This window comes from Catharus ustulatus, chromosome 3, assembly GCF_009819885.2.
Source record: "Catharus ustulatus isolate bCatUst1 chromosome 3, bCatUst1.pri.v2, whole genome shotgun sequence".
Classification (NCBI taxonomy): Eukaryota; Metazoa; Chordata; class Aves; order Passeriformes; family Turdidae; genus Catharus; species Catharus ustulatus.
Genome location: NC_046223.1, coordinates 88,490,527 through 88,514,257, shown reverse-complemented (window position 1 = coordinate 88,514,257; position 23,731 = coordinate 88,490,527). Strand labels below are relative to the sequence as shown.

General features: G+C 38.5%; 2 protein-coding genes across 2 annotated transcripts in view; one reads left to right on the top strand and one right to left on the bottom strand.

Annotated features, from left to right (window-relative positions):
- COL19A1 (collagen type XIX alpha 1 chain) overlaps positions 1 to 15,390 on the top strand; it is a 183,709-nt gene extending 168,319 nt beyond the window's left edge. Inside the window, exons 46-50 of the mRNA XM_033054946.1 lie at positions 737 to 907; positions 1,823 to 1,889; positions 3,705 to 3,860; positions 10,222 to 10,299; positions 10,537 to 15,390. Coding sequence (XP_032910837.1) covers positions 737 to 907; positions 1,823 to 1,889; positions 3,705 to 3,860; positions 10,222 to 10,299; positions 10,537 to 10,673 — 609 coding nt within the window. The 3' untranslated portion in view covers positions 10,674 to 15,390. The remainder of the gene's footprint in view (positions 1 to 736; positions 908 to 1,822; positions 1,890 to 3,704; positions 3,861 to 10,221; positions 10,300 to 10,536) is intronic.
- A 3,417-nt stretch (positions 15,391 to 18,807) lies between these two features.
- The window catches only part of COL9A1 (collagen type IX alpha 1 chain), a 63,494-nt gene continuing 58,570 nt past the window's right edge, over positions 18,808 to 23,731 (bottom strand). Inside the window, exons 37-38 of the mRNA XM_033054948.2 lie at positions 21,063 to 21,140; positions 18,808 to 19,959 (exon numbers count right to left, since the gene is read on the bottom strand). Of these exons, the coding sequence (XP_032910839.1) occupies positions 19,775 to 19,959; positions 21,063 to 21,140 (263 nt within the window). The 3' untranslated portion in view covers positions 18,808 to 19,774. The remainder of the gene's footprint in view (positions 19,960 to 21,062; positions 21,141 to 23,731) is intronic.

Here is a 23,731-nt window from a genome sequence, read left to right as displayed (position 1 = left end):
AAATCATAGATTCATAGTAAGGCTTGGGCTGGAAGGTACTTTTAAAGATCATCAAGTTCCAGCCACCCTGCCATGGGCCTTTCATCAGACCAAGTTGCTCTAAGCTCCATCCAGCCTGGCCTTAATATATTTCCAGGGTTGGAACATCCAAAGCTTCTCTGGACCACTTACTCCAGTGCCTCATCATCCTCACAGTAAAGAATCTCTTCCTAATATCTCATCTAAACCTACCCTCTTTCACTCTGAAGCCATTAACCCTTTGTCCTGTCACTACATATCCTTGTTAAAAATTCCTCTCCACCTTCCTCCTAGGCTCCCTTTGGGTACTGGGAAAAAAAACTTAGATTAGCTATAATTTTGTGTAAATAAAGACATAAAATAGGAAAGTTACAGGAAACATCCTGGTGTCTTTTGCCTGTGTGAATTTGAGCACCTATGCCATAATTGGCATTTCTAGATCCTTGTGTAAGGGTTAACAACATTTTATACTCATGTTCTGTCCTTGAAAAGTGAGCTACAGAGTCAAGCTATTTTTTTTGTGATTGACTTCAACATCACAAGTGCAAGAAAACAAAATGTATTTTGAGAGACAAGGTTCAGCCTGTAAAATCATCTTCCCTGCATGACTCAGTCTGTTTCTGAACAGGCAAGAATTTTCTCTTTAGCATTCTCAAATGACTTTTCAGGTTTGTTCCACTATGTGCAATGGTCTCCTCTCTGCTTTTCTTTTACACAGGGAGATCAGGGTATTCCAGGGGACAGAGGTCCACAGGGTGAACGAGGGAAACCTGGCCCATCAGGAGAAAAGGGGGATGTGGGTCCTGTTGGCCCTCCAGGAGACAGAGGCTATCCAGGATCACCAGGTCATCAAGGTCCCCCAGGTTCACCAGGACCCCCAGGATTTCCAGTAAGTAAATATAAATTTGTCTTGGTGGCTTGTGAATTCAGATAGTTATGAAGGTAGCATGGCCTGAGCAGTGTAAATTCAACTGAGGAATAGCACAGTATTAGAAAAGCTAAGGATTTCTCTCAGATAATTTCAGTGTTCAGTTAACGTGGAAAAAATTTACCCACATGATCAGGCAGTTATTTTTAATTATTTTTTACAACATCTGCTATGGATAAACTTCAACTATTTATTCCTTTGGTTCCTGCATATTAATATGGCTACTCAGTACAGTTAATTTTCATGTTTTCCATAATATTAAGAGCTAAAGTCTGAGCCTTTGCAAAGAAAAGGAGCCAAAATTGATTCTCAATAGAAGAGAAGTCAGCATTTAAAAAGACAATGAAATGCTGCTTGCCTGTTGTAGGTATCTTGATTTATCTGCATGAGCACGCAGGCACACATCCATGTTGTGGCTTCTTTTTAACCTCAGTCAGCTGAGGTAAAGCTCTAAAACACTTTTCCAGTGAAGTTACTGGTGCTGTGGTTCTGTTCTGGTCAGCAGTGCATCAAAGCAAGTGTCCCCAGGGTGGTGAGAAGATGCCAGATGCTATGTAATAGGAAAGCAGTGTTGTCACTAGACATCCTTACTGTCTTGTGCAAGTTCCCTCCCATACTCATCACATCCTGCTCATCTTGGCAGCTGGGAGTGCTTCTCCCACTTCATGCCATTAGTGTCTTTACAATATCATAATGTATTTGCAGTAAAGTGGCCTTTGCAGTAAAATAAGTAGCACAGGTATATTAAAATACTTATCTTTTGGTGAAAGGTTTATATTTGCAATGCTAACTTGGGCATTTCTTATTTTTGTAGCATCATAAACTGTCCTCTGTATATTCCTTCTGATACATATCACCTTTCTTTTTCCTCATCAGGCTGATGCAATTTCACTTGAAGAAATAAAAAAATTTATCAAACAAGAGGTTCTTAAGGTGTTTGAAGGTAAGAAAAGGAAGTATTATACAACTAATTGCTCTACATTTCTTTACATGTCATCTAACTTACATTAGATTAAGCAGCTACCTTGGTGCTGTAGCTATGTCTAAGAAGTCTACTTTACATGATTCTGTTCAAACAATGAGAATTTAGAGTATCTTAAGCAGAGTATTTTCTTATGTGGAAGATAAGCCCTGAAGGGTAGTCTTGCCCAAATCATAATAGCAAACATAAGTGGGTGTCATTGTAGACACATATATATAACATATTTCTGCAGATGCTGTTTATCTACAACATACTATTAAGATACTGAAGTGTTTCTAAAGCAGAGACCATAGATATACCTAATTATTTCCTAATTATTTTGCCCACTTAGTGGCTGATTGTCTAAATAAGAGAAAGGCTTGACAATTTTCAGTCATATAAGTCTAAATTTCTGTGCAGTTTTCTCAGCAAATATCCCTGCTGAATTCCAGAACTCCCTGTCAGACCACCATCTTCTGGCACAGTTTTAGGCAAGTACGAGATTCAGCCAAGGCCTTCTGTATTATGTAAGATTTCTTAGATGAGTCCTTACTCTGAAAATATTTTTCTTTCTCAGAATTCCTTTAGTCATGGTAGAAAAGCTGTGACTCAGATAGGTTTCTGAAACAAGATTCTTCTTGAACACCCCTTAACAGTAGCTTCTCTTCCATTGCAAAATGCCTTTCTTAAGTGTTCAATATACTTTGTTATTCTATCCTTAATATTTGTGGATAAAAATCATCTTTTAGGGATAAAAGAAATTATACAAAGCTTGAGACTTCTTAACTTATTCAGGCGGTTTTTCAGTTTACACAAGGCTATAGTTTTGTGTATTAGCACTTTTCCCCAGGGTGCTACCCACCAGAGTTCAACCTACTATGTATTTCAAGAGCAGTTTGTTGAGTGAAGTCACCTCCTTTTCCCATTCAGATAGAATGGTAACAAGTATTTAGTCTATTCACAAAAAGAAAGCACTAGAAGGTTCCCTGCCTACAGGGAATAAAGGAGTTTTGTCTTTGTAGCTATTCCATTTTCTACACCTCGCTACTGTTCCTACAGATCTTCCCGTTTTGTCATTTTGCTTACTTTCTATCACCTTCCTCCTTTTTTGTTTGCTGCCAACTCTTCTGTTATTTTTTTCATAAATCTGAAAACTCCACCACAGTATATACTTGCTAAATTGTGGAATGTTTAGAGATTTAATCTGGTATAAATGAGACAGAGTCAAAGTTAGAACCTATTTTATCTACCTCTAAGGAACACTAAAATATTACCAGGGGCACTTTATCCCACCAGCATGAACATTTCTATTCTGAAATATCTACAATTAATAATCTTTGCTGAGCACTTTCAGGTTTTTCACAACTGTTTTCAGGGTTCCAGCACATTCCAAGAACTGTTTGTAGTATTTAATCTCAACTTTGCAGCTTAATATGAGTTGCAAACATATAAGGTAGCCCTCCATCAGTGTATTGAGTACTAATTATTCTGTGTGTTTAAAGTACTTCCATGAATAGGAGTCAGAAATCATTTGAAATATTGGAATATGTTAGTAATAGAGAGTAGTAACAGAAACTTTAATACAAATTCATTCTGGTTATTTCAAAGGGTAAAGACTCAGACATGAGTCTGAGTTGGAACTGAAGGTCTCTGCTTATTGGAGCATTTAATACCTTGGCATTAAAAGAGTTAAACACTCAACTTGCAGAAACTTTAGCTGGGGCTTTGGGATTTTTTTCCCCCTTTTTTGCTAGCAGATTTCTTACTGACTTTTTCTTGTGTCTTTGATTAATGAAGAAAGGATGGCTCAGTTTGTATCCCAGCTGAAGCTGCCTGCTGCAATGCTTGCCTCCCAAGCTCATGGGAAGCCAGGGCCCCCAGGAAAAGACGGGTCACCAGGGCCACCAGGAAAGGATGGTTTGCCAGGGCCACCAGGAGAACGTGGAATTCAAGGTAGGAATTACAAAAATTTTCCATTTAGTTGTACCCTGAAATCCTTATACACTTGCTAATGTTTATTAAATAAGCCAGGATTACCTATCTAGCTTTCTAATGATTAACTTTTAAACTTATGTACTTATGTTTTTCCAGACATCTAAATATTAACCCATAGTAAATGTGTGGATTTTACTGATTAAAAACTCCTAATCAGTGCATTTTATTCTAATCTGTTATAAAGTTAATTATTGACAGACATATAAATCTGATGGAACTACTGTAGCAGTTATTTTTTTCCTACAAAATACTTGAATAAGAAAGAAAAACAATGCTAACACTCTTGCTGTTTAGATTCAGCCTCAAATTGAGAGACCATCTTATTTAAGAAAGAAAATTTGATCTCCTAGTCTGACTGCTCTCAGCTTTGATCCTGAGAAAATACGGGGCAGGAAAAACTGAAGGAAAATATTCTTCTTTAAGAAGAAATGAAAACTAAAGTATTACTAAATGAATTCTTCTTATAGTGAAGAAATCTACTGTCATTTAAAAAAAAATCAGAGCAGTCAGTTTTTCACTCTACCCCAAACAGTAATTTGTGCATTGCAATGCACTTGGACAGTATAGGGCTCTCATTTCTGTGAACTTTTACTGCAAAATTAGCTTTGAGGAATACAGAGCTGTGCTCTACTGTAGAGTCAGCCTTTCAGAGATTAAAAGGAAGAGGAGAGCAGACCAGAAGGAAAAAAGATTTTATAGATTAATAATATTTTGTGGGTGGGTAACCTGTAATTTGCAGTTTATCTGTAGGTAGTTCTTTATTATCTTTTGTTAGTTTGGTCTGCTCTGGAGTCAGAGCAAGACAGACTGGAATGAAGAACATGCCAGCAAAGCTGAAGATGTGTGGATCCTAAAGCTATCAGAAGAATAAGGACTTACTAACATTGATAAGCGCAAAACCCTGACAGAAGCTTGAAAAATGTGATGAGCTCAGAATGAGAAGAACAAGAATAAAGGATCAAGGAAAACAAAGGAAAGGCTTAGAGTCTTACAACACTGACTTCATCGTTACCTAAATATTCAGATCACTGCAAATAGTCACCTTCAATGTCAGTGCCAGATTGTCCAATGATGATGTATGTACTGGATAGTCTCAAACGCTTCTGGGAAGTGAAACATTGCACTAAGTTTCATTTCCGGCTAGACTAAAAGATGATAGCTATGCTTGGATAAAAAAAAAAAAAGAAAGAAACAAAAAAGCTGCTTTTCCATACCTTATACTTAAGTAGATGAGTGCCCCAGGTACACAGGATTTCCATTTGTTTTACCAATATGCTCAATACTTGTTTTTGATTAGTAAAAGGTAAGCCAAGTGAGAAACCTGTAATTCTCTGATACATCAAAAGATCTACAAAATTACACTTCCAAGTGTAAAAGTTTACCTTGCCTCTTTTTTATACTGCAAATAGGAGACCATCCTGTAAGAGGAGCACACTTACCCTTCACACCTTCCTCAGTTGTGCCTGTGCATGTTACTGCTTTGTGCCAAGAGTAAAATGAAATTCAAATCTCTGAGCAGATTGAAAAGTATCCTTTTATATTCCAGCTTGTCTTCAGCCATAAAATACATAGCAAACAAGACTTCTTGGTGAAGCACATTATGTGCATGTGTGGCTGAGCCCTTTAAGGTAGCATGCTGTGTGCACAAGTCCTAATACAGACTTGGTATTGACTGATAGACACTTATTATATTTCTCACTTGGGTGTAGCTCAGATTGCCCACTCCAGGGATTTGCTGTGTGCAGTAATATGTGCCTGGGCTGGCAGAGTGAGTCACTTGTCCCACACAGGCAGTGAGAAGGAGTAGATGCTTTCAGCAGGCAATTAACAGGACCTCTGTGAGTATGTCCTGTATGTGATGTTGCATGCAGAGCCTGCTAGAGCCAGCCAGCTGGAAAGGCAGATGCTACTGTGTCTGGAGAGGTGTTTGACTTCATTTGTGGATTCACAGGGGTCCCTCCATACACCTTGGTGCTGTTCCACTGGAAACTGGTCAGGAATGATTTAGTGGGATCCCAACAGAATCTCCTGCACAGCAAACTAATAGGGAGAGGGTTAGTCTCAGAAGCAAAAAAAGAGAGACACTAACTTTTAGAAGTTTAGGCATGGTTTTCAAAAACTGTATTTAAAGAATTGCTAGACTCTCGTGCACAGAGTCTTTCCCTTCTAAGGAAGTCCAAAATTTTTACCTGCTGGCCTTCAGCAAAGTTGTTCATAGTGTTCCTCAGATCCTTCCCAATGGTTCAGGTAGATATAATTTATAGGATGGTCTCATTAGAAATATAACATGCAAGCAAAATATAATGAAGAATTGCAACTGAAATTATGAAATACATAATTGGTATTCAAATAGCAAATGGAAGTTTTTATAGATATATATATATATTCATTTAAAAAATAGCCTATGACATATGCATCCACAAGCTGATGCTCTGAGGCAGAACTAATGGTAAAATATACAGCATCTCCTTAAGGGAGAACAGAGGGACTTTACTCCGTATGATTTTTAAGGTATGTTAATATCTCCTAAAGAATTAGAAAGTTTATTTCAAGACTTTACAAACAAGATCTATCAGTGACATCCATCTGCAAACAGTCAGTCAGCTTCTGTGTTAGGGGATCTAACTCAATTAACTCCACTGACTTAATTGGATTTTTAAAATTGTAATAGTAAGTGAATTTTGGTCCAAATGCACCTAGTGATAATTTAGCAATCCAGAGATCCTTTATGTTAATAAGACTTGATTTTTTTCTCAATCAAGAAAAGATCCCATCCTACTTAAAATTCACTTTCTATCAAATTAAGGGAATTAGTTTTTTTATAGGTCCTCGTAGCTTGTCATAGTCTTGAGGAATTAAAAAAAAAAAATAATAAAAATAGCTCTGCTCAGAAAATAAAAATACCATGCAATGAATAGTGAAAACTCCTTATCTTTGTTGGTAATCTCTGTTGTAAAGTTTGTCTCTTATTATAATTATTAATTTGCATGGTGGAAGCATGTAGAAACCTTGGAACCCATTGAAGTGGATATTGTCTAGACACAGTCACTCTTCTGAAATAGCTGCACTGGTTTCAAGAGCTACCTCCTGCAAAATGTCCTCTGCTGTGGAGGTTAACGTTAACATATTTTATTTTGGTTTGAAACCCAGCTACTCCCTTGCAGCTGAGAGCTGTTAACACGTAGAAGGAATTCAGAACATGTATAGGTGACTGGATCAGAGGGTTTCATTTTAGCACCTTCTCTGTTGCTTTGCAGTCTTTTGAAGAACACAGAGTATTTGCACAGTAGAACACAGTGTATACTTTGATCTCATTGTTCCCCGTTTTGGTAACCTCTTTGCCTTGTGTTTGCATTAAAGAACCTCAGATTTCTCTAGATACTTGACATGTTAGTTTCAGGTGCTGCACTGTCCATGCTGATGGAAGAGGGTCTCCCTGATATAGGTGCAATAGCTTCTGGAGCAGTTTAAATTCCTTTTACCTCCAAGTTCACGGACATGAACTTGTGTCAGTTCCATTTACAGCCAAGGGTGTAGCAGTAATGACACTTTTGACTGTGATGTTTGTGGGGAGCACTGAACTGAGAGCTGGATTCCAGCTGTAGCTACTCATCTGTGAACAAAAGCTTATCTGCACGAACACAAACTTGCTACCAAGTGTTTACCATGCTGCCCGTGTTGGGTACGTGTTCATAATAACAGAACTTTGGGGCTGCAGAAATCACACCAAAACTTCTGTAACCTGAGTGAAGGGCTCTGCTAAGACAGTTGCCTTTTGAATTAAGCAGGTGCCTCTTAACTGGAATTGTAATTCTACCAGGAAAATTCGATAGCATCTTATATGTGCCTTTACATTAAAAACAATAAATCAAAATCTGTTTTATGTGTATGGTAATACTTTCCTTTGTCTGTGTATGAGTTTGTCAGTCTAAGCTCAGAAAGAAGGTGATATTACCCTCTAGAGGTATAATCATGGCCCTGCTTCTGAGCAAAATATACCTCATTAAAAATCAAATATTTTTCTGCCAGAGTTACACATTACATTGTTCACATTGTTTACGTGTAAGTCTGTTTATTAATATTCTTGCATTCTATCAAATAAAGCCTTATTGTTAGACAAAGTATTTGGGAATTTTTGTATTAAACTTCAGTGCAAGCAGAACTTACCTGCCACTCTGTAAAAACTACACCCTTGCATGTGTATTTGGCTACCACCAGTAATGGTTTACCTCTACCCTGGACCATGTATCTGCATTGGCAAACTGCTCTTTGTCATTTTGTGGGGTTTTTTTTTTCCTTATTTTCTTGTCTTCCAGTGATGTTTACAGAATCATTCAGTCTATCTCAGTCGTTCTCAATTACAGTGTGTCAGAGACCTGCAGTAATGCTTATTATGGGGATTGTAAATGCGATATATGATTTCTCTCTCTTCTCCATAATTAAAGAAATGCAAAACAAATTATTAGTGGCAGCACTCCATTGTAAAATCAGAGTTAACTGGGTTTATAGTGGGAAATGCATTGTAACTGTTGACTGAAATTAAAAAATATTGAGAAATACAAAATAACTAGGACGTGTAATGGATCCCGTGGTTGTATGATTGAGCTTTTCAAAAAGTAGCAGTACTACAAGTCACATAAGATTTTTCAAAGCAAACCAACTTGATGTGGATTTAAATACTACAGTGGTCATTGCAGAGTAAATCCAAGATTCAAAATCCAATACAAATATCTGCATATTCCTTTTCCTTGGTCTTCATAGCTTGTGTGTGTATATGCCTTGTACAATTTTGCTTAACATAACTCGGTGACCGGAATGCATGATTTGTTTGAATTTGTGTTTCTGTGAGGATTTAAACAGTTGATTTCCTTTAGCTGTGTTATGTATGGCACTCTGCATGCATTTTTTAACAATTTTGCCTCACTGTAATTTCCTTGTTGTGGTGCTGAGAGGAGTAAGATGGTTGATGCTCTGTTTTGAAAGCTGGAATGATTGAAACTGATAACAGACTTTCTACCGAAGTGTATAATGAGCTTGTGTGCAACAGAAAGCTTGAATGCTCTGTGTACCATCCCTACTGCATTCTGTCTGCCGTTTCAACCCAGAATTGGTGCCCACAGCCCTCTAAGTAATTTCCTTCTGGAATATCCTATAAGGTAGCAGTGTTGCATAGACCAGAGCACACTGACAAGCCAGCCTTTGCCATCCAGTGCCAGTTAATCTTCATGGCACATCAGGTGGATTGACACAGCTGTGCTCTTCTCTTTTGATTCAAACTAAGTTACTGTTCTTCACAAGAGGAAGAACTCAATACTTTTTTGTATGGCATAGGTAATGCTAAAAATATTCTGGTCCCTGAAGCAGGAAGATTTTCATTCCAAATGTGACCAGAAATCAACAAATTTGTTTAAACTTTTGTCTCCTTACATGCCAGTATCTGAAGTGCTGGATACAGAATAGGGTTTCCTTGTAAGCCCTTTTGAAACAAGGGATTGTGGCAGGTGTTTCATTTAAAAATGCCTTGCTCCTTTCTCCTGCCTAATGAAGGTACGTTCTGAACTTCAAATAATAAGGAAAATATTTTACCAATAGCAACAAGTCCTCTGCCCTAAAGCAGCCAGATAGTTTCCAACTAATAAAACTTTTAAAAAACAGTTCAAGGAAAAGAGAAGCAGGGGCTGGGCATGCATTGCAGCACCTGAGAAAGTGGGAGCCATTTAGATAAATACAAAACTATGGCCTATGAACAAAAAGGACTCAAGTATCCTTTAGAATATCACGTATATTCAAAATATAATTAGTAATCACATCTTGTTAATGATATGCAGCTAATGATATGCAGTAAGCTTCAGAACCAAAATCTGCACAAGCTCCAAAGATGCCTCATTCCGTGTGAGGGCAGCTGGGCAGCTCTGGCTGGGGAGTGGGTCTTCTCTCATGTACGGGGGAGTTTACAGTCTAAAAACTGCAGTGTAAGGATTTATGCAGAACAGAGGGGGTAAAGTCTGCATTTGGCTCTTTATCAGAGGAATTTCAGGCAACTTAAAATCTTGGGGAAAGGTCCAGCTACCGAACAAAGCAAGAGCCCTTTAACAGATGATGTAACAGTTACTGCTAAAATTGCTCATATTTTCCAGAAGGAATTTATAAACTTAAGAGCTGTCTCAGGAAAAAAAACCAAACAGATTCTGAAAAAGAGAACTAAGCATGTGTTTTCCCAATTATATTCGTCTTGGTAATTTTGTGTCAACAAGATATACAGAAAATCACTACCTAAAATAAGAGGGTGCTCTTATTTTCATATCTTTATTCTGTGTAGGTTATAGAGGACAGAAAGGGGAAAGAGGTGAGCCTGGAATTGGACTGCCTGGTAACCCTGGACCACCTGGCCCTGCAGGTACAAGTCTCCAGATTTATTTCTGCTATTCTTATTTATGAACTAATGGGCTTTTCTCCTGTTTTTAACACTGGTTTTGCACTCCTGCTTCTCCTCTCGAGCTGGGTCATAGCGTGAGGTCAGTCTCGCCTGCCTTCTTATGGATGTGCTGGAGTGCAGCTGATGTCGGTGATGAAATGCAGGGGCACTGCACGTGCTCTGCTGAGGACTCTGCTAATTCTAGCTTTGTTTTGGCAGCTGCTGGCCTGCCAGGCCCACCAGGAACATCAGGCTCACCAGGACCGCAGGGGCCGCCTGGACCCAACGGGAGGTGCAATCCGGCTGATTGCTATTACCACGTGTCACAGACTCGCCCGCGCACCAGCAGGAAATAAAAACCCTCTCCCCCAGACACCTGGGTTCACGGTCACTTTTCACTCTTTCCAATAAGTTAATTTAATTTTTGAAATATTTGGTGCATTCTTTTTTTTTCTCTGGACACTGCATGGTGTATAGATAATTTGTAAGGCACAAAACAGAGCCTTTTTCTATGTTATTTGCAGTGTCATAATGATGACATGATGTCATATATTTTCCAGAGTGCATTCCATGTGTTGTTTCTCATATTTATTTTGCTTAGAACAGAAAATAGGCCCAAATAATTTTCATAAACTTCTTTCTTCAAACAAAAAAATATTTTGTTATAACTTAAGACATTATGTGTGCCTCCATATGTAACCTGGCTTTATTTTTCTTGCTGGTGGTGAATTTAAATGGAAAAAATACACTTCTGAAGTTACACAGCATACTCATTCATGGAGAATGCAGGACCTGAGCTGGAGCACTGGGAACTCTGTTTAAACTAAACATTCATGTCCCTCAAGGAGGCTCCAGCACACCTTCTGAAAAGGGTCTGCTGTGCACCAGGAATGCTGCCCACCACGTCACAGTCACATCCAAGATGGCAAAGAAGGAAACAAAGATGTGTTTATGATCTCCTTATCCCATCCAACCATGAGCTTCAGACTGACTGGAAAATCTCCAGGAGGTGTCTCTCTTGACTGGATTTTCTCCCAGCTGGGGGCTTGTATGTTCCTTTACACATACTCCAAATATTAAATGCAAGAGGCTGCTGATGGACTGAGAACTGGTACACCTTCTAACCATTATATGGACTAAGGGCACTAAGGTCTGTAATCAAGCTATTCTGCCATTAAATCTGCCTACAGCAAAGGTGACCCCTTGCTTTAGAGCAGAGGCTAGTGAGTACATAGTCCAAGAATGGAACTTGACAAGCCTCTAATCTTGGTGATAGCACTGTTCCCCTCTTCCTCCTGCAACATTTACATGCTGAAATAAGCTTGAGAAGAGCATGGAATCTGTAGAGTGCAAAACACAGGTGCTATTAACTGATGACAGAAAATGTCTTGAATTCAAGAGAAATTTGGAAAAAAATACAGGACCCTCCTAGAAAGGTGTACTACTGAGGGCAACAGCATCCAGTTTTCAGGCATTTAGTAAAGGCTACAGGAACAGACAATGTCAATGACGAACAAAACAGAACAATGTGTAAATCCCATAGAGTTCAAAGGGTTGAGCAAATGAAAACCTGGAGAAATTCAATCACACAGATGACCCTGTAAAGGAGTGAGTAGGGGTGGCCAAAATTTCCCTTCTGATTATTAGGAAACAGATGTTCCTAAGTTAGTCCTGTGGAATTTTGTACAGTGCAATAGAAAGTGAAGGTGCTATTCAGAGACCACAGACATCTATAACCTACAACCTCAAAATGCACCTGTAGTACAAAGCCATATTGAGGACTCTTATCCCATTGTTTGGAAGTCAGTCACTCTCCCACATCAGGCAGGGAAGTAGTTTTGATAACTTTGTGCTTGAGCAGTACTAAGCCCCCAGGCAAATATTCTCAAATTGGAAGTGCTGGCTTCCAGAGAAGTTGTTGTGATATATGAAGCTGGCTGACATCTGGGTTTTGCTCAAAAGCAGTTAGGGAGTGACTGGTGGGAGTCCTTAGCAAAAGATGCACATTGGCGTTTGTTCTGAATAGAATTCCTAGCACTTGCACCCAGAGCAGAGGAGCAAGATGAGAGCAAGAGGTGACAGAACTAACTCAGACAGCAGCTTGGGAACTCGGGACACTTTCTGAAAGGGGAAGCACATGCCCCTGATTTGTTCATTGGTTAGGTGTGTGGAGGAGAGAAGGTGCTTGCTGCAAAAGGATGTTAAAGGAAACACAGGGATAGAAGGTTGAGTGTAAACACCTGGGACAGGAGAGGGCAGCAGGAATGAGGAATGCAGAAAACCTGTGGCATACCATGAAACTATCTCCTGCAGGAGCTGCAATACACCCTGCAGCTGGGGACACCTTGGGGAGTCACAGTGCTTTATCTGCTTGTGAGAATGGGGTCAAAAGCCCACAGGTGAACCCAGTCCTCACACCTCCTGTTCTTCTCACCCCCTCAGTCCTTGGGAGGCAATGGCTGTCCCTTCTCCAGGCCAGCGCATCGTCTACTCTGGGGTAAAGGTGCTTTTGGGACAAGTGGTCCTGCCTGAGCTTAGCTCAACACAAGCTGCTCCTGCTCCAGAGCTGCTGTGCCCATGGAGCAGGTTTTGGTTTGCTCTGGGGAACTGATCACCCTGCCAGTTCTGGTCCTCAGAGTGCTGGGAATGGTGAGGCAGCTTGGAACTGAGCACTGAGACGCCGAGCGCTGTGCGGGCCGCGGGTCTGCCTGCCCAGAGCGCACAGCCTTGCGCCAGCACATCTCGGTGTCTAAACATGGGCACCAGGGGAGGAGCAGCTCCACATACTGGTGTCCATTCTCTAAAAGAAACTGCTGGTCAGGTATCTTGCATGAACTTTTTTTTTTTTCATTACTTCTCTAGTAATTCCAATATATGTAATAATCTAAACTTTTTTTTACTTCATAAGTTAATTTTGAACTTCATTTTTCTGTGATTATATTGAAAAGGGTGCTGTCTTGTGGTAGTACTTGTGTGACTTAGAGGTTCCCAAGCAGCCCCATCCTGGAAGGCTGTACATAGACCATTGTGCTGCATTGGAGGTATCTGTATATTTTGAGGCTTTTAGCTAGCTGAAACCCAGCATCTGTTATCTGCCAGATGCAATTGCTGTATTTTAATTTACTTGAACTTATTGGAAAGCAGAACACTTTTTATATTTGAAGAAGTTTTATTTTTTCATCTATGTTTCCTACAGATGCCTTTTTCTTTTTATAGGCTCAAAAAGAAAGGTCTTTCTAAAATGTATTTGAATGCTTTCAGTTGATTTGCAGATAACTTTGGTAATTATCTTGTTGCATTATTTTTATTTTGCTAAAAGCCCACTTTAATTTTCTCATGTGAGAAAACGGGTATTTTGTAATATGGGCTAGCTCAATACCTATTTTAAGATGTCACATTCTTCACTGGGGTAGAACAGTTAATCCCAGTTTAACTTTGCTTCTCACTGGCTTGCTCTTACTTCACATTTTTAGGATTGAAAGTGGAATGTAGCTGGAAACATGTGTCTGCATGGCTTTCAAGTTCTGCCCCTGAAATTTCTTTGCGGTTTCAGACTGGTGTCTTAGTTTTTGGGCAGGAGGCCAGGAAGGGAAGAGGGGATGCTTAATCTATTTTGCTATTTGCTTTATCAGTTTTATATCTGTTTTGAGCAGTTCATGCTGCAGTAAGCACTGCAAGGAAATAAACACAAGGGGTTTTTTTGGTTTTTTTTCCAGTGGCATAAGGTATTTTTTTCTGCTTTGGGTTTGTTTACGTGCAACAAGACTCAGAAGTGAAATAACTTTGACAAAATGTTTTAAACCTTTTTTAAGAGCTCTTTAAGCTTTATCCTAGTTCAGGGTCACACTATTGAATTTTATGGCAAGTTGCTTTATTACCTGTTAAGAATGCGTTGGGTTTTTCTTTAAACAGCTAGGTACAGAGCTACTCAGTTTGCCTAAACAGAGTACTGAAACTTGCTAAGAGGGAAGCTTTCCCGAGGCTGCAGCAGACCTCTTACTCTCCACATGGTGGAGTGCAAAACATCCTTTCAGTACAAAGATTACAGTACAGGCATAACTTGCCCAGCAGCACAAGAGCTGACCCAGCTATGTGTATTCTCACAGCACAACAGTCAGTGTTTCTGACTTTGTTCTTTAGGCTGACTTTTTTTTCTTTTTTCTTTCTTCAAATCTCTAATTTTGCAAGGCAGTATTTGCAGAAGTACTGCCTTTCTTGGATAATTATTGTCAAATAATATTGATAAGATTTTATTTGTGTTTATTACTATATTGTGTTTTATGTATGTTACAAAAGAATATGTTGTGGTGGGACACCTCACTTTCAGGCATCATTTTTGTCCCCTGCAATGATGTTTTCTCCAAACAATTCACCTATGGTTAGTAAAAATTTCAACACCATCTGATGTACAATTGGGCAGCAGTGAAGCCTGGCAATGTTTTTAGAACCAATATTCTTACCTTAAAGTGGATTTGGTTTCAATGTTAAAAGAGCACTGTGATACAGAAACAGGATTGATTATCCATCCTTCCCTTAAGTTTTATGATTGTGGGTTATGACAGATGTTAGATATGCACAGCATTGTTAAATAAGTGGCGGTGTTAATTAGTGGATAATCACACAAAATATCTTGGATCTTCTTTTTCACAAGGGTGAAATGTTATTTTTCATGTCTGTGTACACTCAATTTCTTATTTTTTTTTTAAATGTTTCTATCAAAGTCTTGTGAAAACCCCGCTGGCTAAATTAGCATTTTATAAACTTGTTTCTCCAGACAGACTACGTAAAAACAGTCCCTAATCTCACATTTAACAATGCAGTACAACTGCTGCTGTGATGTGAGATGTTAGAACAAGAAAAGTAACTCAGAAATCGAAACATTGCTGGTTTGGGGTGTGTTTTTATTGAGTTTTTCATAGTTTCTGGATGCATCAAGTCATGCAAATTTCTTTGAAATCTGATATGTCCACTACAATTCTATTGTACTGGATGGATGTTTAAATTACCTCCATGCACGTAGGTAGGTGTAGGCCATGGAGAACAAGTTTAAAACCAAGATCATGTGGTTGGTATTTAAGCTCCAGGATACTGAAAGGAAACATGGTTTTCAAATATTAATTGCTAATAAACATTACAGATTCTAGACCAAAATAAGTTTGTAGCTAAAAAGACTGGAGTCTACATGTCTTTTAGCAGTTTTCTTTCTTAGTCTGCTATTCTATAAACACAAATGCATTTAATGCAGTTTTAATGTAAATATATTCTGTCTCCAGTCAGAATGTTTGAAGGATTTTCAATGACATACCTTGGTTTTTTGTATTCTTTCATTTCTGAATTATATGCAGCTGTCACTGAGTGAATCACAGAACATGATGACTGGTTCCTTCCTTCCTTATATTTTTGGTTTGCGACATTTAAGGCTCAGTTCAATGGAAATTTATTAAGTGGATGAAAAATAACTGTTTACTTTTTTATGTGGCCGTGTGCATCTGAAACAGGATGCTGGATGGAAATGGAAATATTTCACATACTTTCTGTTTGATGCTCTGTCAAAAGTGTCAGCCTTTCCTTCTGTGTCAAATCACAAGAGGGAGGCTGCAGCTGCAAACAGGAGAAAGGAGAGGCACAAAGCCACTGCAGTGAGCTCTGAGGGGAAGTCGGGGCAGGTTGGCTGAATTTAGGGGGATTGGATTTTGGCCCCAGCTGAAGTCAGACTTGTGCTTCCTAGGCCTGATGAAACTTAGAGCTCTACAATCTGGATTAAAAAGCAAGCAAACAAACAAATAAGTAAAACCGATTAAATGCAAAACCTTGGTCTTAATATTATATAATTTAGGAAAATTAGTACATTCTCTGAATGCAGGTAAACTTTCTGCCCAAGTAGGAGATAATAATTTTTATTTAAGAAACTGATACACTGAACTTTAGGGAACTTTAAGGATTTTTATTTTTCTCTTGCTGCCTATCTCTCCCAGGAGGAATAATACTGATGGCATTTTAAAGGACCCTATGTAATAATTTCACCACTAACTTGATTTTCCTTCTTCCAATTTCAGAAAGTTTGTTTTGTTTATTGTCTGAAGCTGCCAGGTTTACTCATCCTTTTGAATGCACAAACAGCAAGCAAAACAGAACAGGAATAACAAAAAGTTGAAGGTGGAGAATAAAACTGAAGCTGTAGCAAATCACACAGGAGTAACTTGCCCTACAGAATATAGATATTTCTTCTCTACCTATGATCCATGAGTACAGGAGATGCAGCAACTGCAATTTTTAAGTATAAAGGAAGCAGAGGTTACGTGGCCAAAAAATAATACAGTGATGAGCAGGTCAAGCAAACACATTTCACCCAATTATCTAAGTAATTTAACAACATTTGCAAAAATGGAGCACTTGTATGTGGAGCACAACTGCTGTGTTCTGCCAGGATGAACTAACACTGTTGTCTCTGAACAAAGTGTTTCTTGGGAAACTTGGTTTCTTTTTCCTTCTGTCCTTCAAGTAACCTTCCAAATACCATCTGTTGACACTTTTCATATTTGAAAGAAAACAAATTATGTTGTAGATCTGTGCTTGGCTCTGGGTGAACTCAGATCGTGACTAAGCTATTCAAGGACACAAAATGTAGCACAATCCTCCCTAGGCTTGGTTTCATACATCATTTAGGAGCTCCAAATAGTGCTCTAGAGCTTCTTTGGCTACAGAGACCTTGGCCTTTGTGAAATGTTCAGGATTTTTTGGTAGCAGTTCATACTAAGTTCTTGAACCCAGTGATGACTGAGGCAGAAAACTTACATATATACTCATACATCAATTCTATGTGTATATAATCTATAGATGTATAATACATCCATCTCTTAGCTCGGTATTCAGCAGCAGTGTTATGTCAGAAGGCCACCAAACTTGTTGGCATTGCCAGGTTAACAGTCAGACTCAATGATCTTGAAGTTCTTGTCCAATGTAAAGAAGTCTATAAACTGGTTATCATTATGATTTTATCTGGGTTCCTGCCTATACTGAAGTAACTGAGGAGCTAAAATATTTATCACATACATATTCAATTACATATCACTGCAATTAAATCTCCAGAACTAGAAGTGTTGTCAGAGATCACAATGGGTAAAAGATTGTCACTAGTCTTCTGTTCAGTAAATCTCACTGAAGGAGATGAGAACAAGATTTACTTGGGATTTCACTGAGCTTTCAGGAACATCTGGTTAAAATTGGTGGCATGCTGACAGTGGCTTGTGAAACCTCTCCATCTCTTTGCACTGTGTTCTAAATTTATTTTTAAAGCTTTTTATTCTTTCTGTATCACCGTAGTCAATACATCTTTATTTTACATTCATAATCCTGTCTTTATTTTCCAAATCTTTATTTTACATGAATGTGCTGAAAATCCCATCTCTGGTATATTATGGTGCACAGTCTACCATTGGGTCAAATACCTCTTTTCCATTCTTGTGTAAGATTTGAATTGAGAATTAGATTAACCTACACTTCCCATAAGGACTCACAATAGGTCTGAGGATTTTTTTTCTTCAGTTTTTTAAGCTAAAACTTGTGAGTCAGCTTGAAAGGAGAAAATATGTCACAATCATAAGATTGTCCACTTACAAAGATTCTGCATTGAATTGACTCTCAGTGTTGAATTTGTTTGATTGTACTAATTCGTATTTGGGTTTTGCATATGACTGTTTTTGCTCCTACGTGAGTTTCCTTCCATTGTGGAATTTTATGCATTTTTCAGACTATATTTTCTAAAGCACTTCACAATTGTATTTAAATGTGGGGGGTTTGCTTCTTTTGATTTATATGTTTATACATTACATACCGGAAACAGTATTTTCATTCTGTTATCAGGTGAGATTTTTTTCTTTTCAACAGTTTTACACAATTTATAGTCAAAATAAAAGTTTGCTGGTGAAACTACAGGGTTTTTTACTAGTGCTTTATTTGTTCCACTACCTAAGGAGTACTTTTGAGGACCCTGCCCCAAGTCAGTAAAAACTGACCTAATTCAAAGACTTTTGAAAACACATTTATGTGTTCCCAAGCTGCACACCTTGTGTGGAATCTCCTGGATTTGTTCCACAAGAGTGAAATTTTTTGCACTTGCTGATTTTGGTGACTTCTTGTAGTATTAATCTAGGAAATCAGGTTTGGTTTGAGGAAGGCTTAACTATTGGTTTTTTTCAGTAATTCCTTTTGGAGCATACATTATACCAGTACTTTTCCCTTTTGTGTTATTTTACATGTAAAATGCAGAGCTCCTTGGATCTTCTCATCTCTCTCTGTTGTCTTGTTATCTGTCTTTGTTAGCATAAAATCAAGTTTTTGGAACATGATCAGATAGCTAGGAGAAAAATCACTTAACACAAGTGTGTCAAAGCTTGTATTGGAAAATTTGGATGGTTAATAATGACAGGAAAGGAAATATCTCAGTGTGGATTCATTGTTGTCTTGGAGAGAGAATAAAATTCAGAGAGGTAAAGTCAAACCACAAATAGTTTAATTTATACAGAGAGGAACAGAGTATCCACATTGCACATTTTCCTCTAAAAACTGAATATATAAAAAAGGCAACTTGGGCCATCTAATGGCTGCCTTCTGGCTGTTCTGGCTCTCAATACTGAATGCAACCATACATTAAAAATTAGTTATTAATTTGGGGGTTTGTAGTCTTTTATAGGAAACATATTTCTAGGACTTAAAATTCTGTTGACAGTGGTCACTAGCCTTTTATCTTAATGTCACAAGGCAAGCTGTAATGGGCTTCATACGGAATTACAAATGCAACATAAATTGGAGTCAAAAATGAAGATGTTATTCCACATGGGTTATTCATGACAACCCTGTAATTGTTCTTTTACAGATATTGGCCGCATGAACTGTGCCAGGAGTGGCAGGTTTTCATAAGAACCTGTTACTGGGTTTCTGTGATTGAATTGAAGAGTTGGAGGTTTAGCATATTCTGTGCAAGACACATGTACAATGAAGGGACTATTCATGAAGGGTATGTGCTAGAATTTATTTTATAACTATGAAAGAATAGCTACAGCTGCAGTAAATAAAACTATCCTTTTTTATTTGATGGCTGAAGATGTTATTTCACTGTACATCATACATAGGAATTAAGTAGGGGAGGAGGAAAAATCACAGAAACGCTTTATTTAACGAAATCAAAAATAAAAATAAAAATAGATAAGTGCCTTTTATTTTCCCCCAAAAGGAGAAAGCAGAAGGCAGCACCTGTGTATTTCTGTAAGCACCATTGTTCCAGCTTGTGTTGCTAAGTACTCCTTTTGGAAGAATGTACAACAACCACTGTGTCAAAAATACCTCACTGAAACCTTGGTTGAAATGTTGGTCTGTGTCTTCATTTCCCCTTCATTCATTATTCTGTCCTCAGCTGTCTGTGCAGGATGTAAACTGATGCTGACACACATTGACACTCTCAGGGCCCTTTCATGTTCTTCCCTGCTCTCTGTCCCGCCTGCATCCTGCAGGAGGCTGGCTCGCAGTACCCGGGAGGGCCAGGAGGGCCAGGGGGACCAGGGACCCCCGGCTGCCCAGCCACCCCAGGGGCACCTCGGTCACCATCACGGCCTTCCCTGCCATAGCTGGCTTTGCCTGGTTCACCTGGAAAAGAGGATGCAGGTCTGAACACCAGCAGCATAAGACTTGCTTAGCATAATTAGCATGCTGTCCTTAAAAGCTGTATGAAGATGTTTTTTTCACTGCTCTCAGGGTATTCCCAAGAGGGATGCCAATTTACAGGGACAGTTTTCCTCTACCTGACACCCACTCTGAAATTACACAGCTACAGCAATGAAATTTCAGTCCCAGTGCTCTCCAGTTGTACCAGTGCTGGTCTGCTGCTGCACAAAGCTCTGCAGGGTACTCTGCTCAGCTAACCCTGCTGCCAATACCTAGGGTAGATGCTACTTGCTACCACAGAATTTCATTAACTCTCTGGAAAAAGAAATATCAAAAAAATTCATTTTTTTGGTTCCACTCAGATGGTTGGGGAAATAGATGTAAAGATTGGAACTGCTGAGGACTAGAAGTTATTACTTCTAAGTCTTCAATGAAGAAAGGAAAAACTGATTTCAGAAAGCCTCTTCTAGTGATAGATTTCTACAGAAAACACTTCTGAGTTCATCTTGCTATATAAATACAGAAACGTACTGTAGAAATACTGATGGAAATAACGTGTTTATGTTCATTCGCTGGCCACTAGAGGCCAGCTGTGTTTCATCCATCGGCAGGAATCTCTCCTCGAGCCATGTCATATAACACTGCAATTAATTACCACAGAAATAGAATAATGTCCTAAATTTTGTCTAGAGATTTTGAAGACTGCCGTGTCTGCCAGTGATATAATCTGTATAGCCTTCTTTTATTTTTTATATATAATTACATGTGTATGTAATATATATAAAAGATATATTAAAAGAGGCTATTTTTATTCATGTGTAATTGCCTCCTATTTTTAATTCTTTCTTTACCTTTTTCCTAATCTTTCTATATTGAGATAAATGAGGAGGCAGATTTTTCCTTTTTAGTTTTTAATTCTGATTTCTGACTGAATCACCACCTATAAAGTAAAAATTATGAAGCACTGTAATTTCAGAGTTTATGGCTTAATGGACACCTTTTCTCATTTCAAGGCAGCTGGAAGTATCAGTTCTGAGTAAATTTTTACTATATATCTCCTTGAGCCTCACCCTCTTATAATTTACCTGGAAGACCTCTTGGTCCAGGATGACCTTTCAGCCCTCTACCTGGAAATCCTCTTTCTCCTCTTTCTCCTGGTTCACCTAAAGCAAATTCATGAAACATTAGTTACTGTCTGCCTGGAGTATCATTTTCAGTAAATTCTCTTTCAGAAGTGAACTGTTAATAAGCAGAGAATTCAGCTGGCTGTATATAGTCTTAGCATTTTTCAATGATGTCCTGACACATATCCACGCAAAGTGTTGAGGATTTGATTGTTTTATTTCACCCATTTAGTCACACTCAGAAGCAGACAGGGTGGGGAGGAAAGAAACTATCTAGGGCTGGACAGTAAGTAGCACATGGAATATGTCACAGCCTATATAACAGGAATAAACCAAAGTCCAAGGATTTCAGAATATTTGGGATACAGACTGAGGTTACTGGCTTCTGCAAAACCATACAAGCTCAGCTAAGAAGTAAAAATTCTGAAGTGTTGGTCCTGGAGACAGCCAGTGCAGAGGAGAAAAAAGGTGTCTGCACAGATGACAGTACTCTGTTCATATTCTCATACAGTATTGTTTTACCTTCACAAAATAATTTTTTTCTCATATAATAGTATAATGGAGGCTTTTCTTTGGTGGACACCCAGAGTTTCTTCAAGACCGTATCTTGCTCCAAACCTGAATCATCTTATTAAGAGGAAGGTTTTCTTGTTGCTTGGGTTGTAAAGGTCAAATTCTGTTCACTGTTGTGTATACCATAACACAACGTATATTACCAGTTGTGAATACCTTACGTTGTTTGGGAGGTTTTTCACCTTTTTTTTTTTATGAAAGTTAAAAGTTACAAGTTTATGCCTAATAATTTAAGTGAACTTTATTTTATGCCTCTATGCTGTCTTGTACTGTGGTAAGGAAAGTTAGAATAGACTGCTGAGTTTCTGGCTTGCCTAGAAATGGCACACAAGAAAAGAAGGAAGCTGTGCAAAGGAACACAAGAGTCAGTGCTAAAGTCCAGGTTTTAAGAAAAGATGCACACAGGGTACTAAAGGAGGAATCTGATCTCCATGCTACAGGACTAACTAGTCAACATGGAGATCCAGCCTGTCTTTGTAAATACAGTACTGCAAATCCCAGTTCAGGTTACCTGTATGTACTTCAGCTTTTTCCAGCTACCTAATACTGCAGAATAGTGTTTACTCTTGCTTATCCCAAATGTCTGCCACTTTTTGCCACTTTATATTTCTGTTTCTGAGCAGAAATACTGCTTCGCTACCTCAGATTGCTCATTAATGCAATGATTAGTGCAAATCTCCTTCCTTGAGGTACCCTTATGACTTCAGTGGAACTCTGGTAAGTACCAGGAACTCAGAGTGAAGCATTGAGAGTTTTCAGGTTGGCTGCCATATACAATCATTATAGCTCTTGCACATGAGAGCATTCACCACTTCCCTTGTGCCTATAATAGTACTGTAAGGTTTACGCTAAGGTAACTTGGAATTTGATGAGAGTTATGATAGGTTTTGTTAGTTATGATAAGTATTTTGCTTGGTTTGGGGGGGAGGTTTAATGATCTGTTAATTTTTTCTTTTAATATTAATACAGTGTATTGCTGCTGTGTATTGAATCAAATTTTGTGTATCACATAGATCGCCTTTGTATTTCTGGTTTTTGTTTATTCTGCAGATGACACTACACTGAATTAAAACAGTAACAAAGTTCCAGCAAGGATGCTGTTAAGTTTTGCTTTGTTTGTATTCTATTCCTTCTCTAAAAGGTTTTCCAAATTTCACTTTCAAATAAACCTCAGATCAAAAGTAAACATCCTACTCCAGCAACAGAACAGCTTTGTGCAGAAAGATAGTTTTTAAATAAGACCATCTTTTTGAAAAACAAATCAAAACCACTGTTGAATAGAAACTAATGCATACATGGTAGTCATAAGACTTTGCAGAAAATTCTACCCTGTAATCCTCTGGAGGAGAATAGAACCTCTCAGTCATGAACAGAAGATATTAACTTAGATCAAAGATTTTGTGTAAAATGTAAATCAATTTTACTATGGATTTGTCCTTTCCAAAGAATCAATAAACTGTGGCACCTGGTGAAATGATGTTTAATGTCTCAAGTATTATACGCAAATAAAAAGGCAGATTCTTGTCAGTCCCTTGTAATGTGATAAACTGGGTGTGCTTAGAAAAGTAGACTAGAATTTAGTGAAGCAATCTGACTGCTTATATCAGCTCTTGATTCTTACAGAAGTTAGGTCAGCAGCCAGGCTGAATGGAGCAAAGAGAACCACTGCTGGAATCACATGTGGTGTTTGCCATCAAATGACTTCTATAGCATGAGAAAGAACAAGCATCTGCCCTGAACTAGAAGGAAGCACCTGAGTCAGAGTCTTAATATTGATGCTCACTCTCAGGGACTTTTGAGGTTTTATGGTTCTTATGTGCTAAAAAGCATGTTTCTAACCAAGTCTTGCTGAAGCCAGGCCAATGAGTCCTTTGATCACTGTGGTAACTGACACAACAGTTACAGCAAACATCTTACATTCCTAACTCAGGGTCCCTTTTGGACTTCACACATGTACAGTGTATATCCACAACTTGTAAACCAGGTAGGGGGAAGGGGGCAACAACAAGACCAAAACAAACAAACAAACCCCAAAAAGCCAAAAGTGAAGCAGTCAC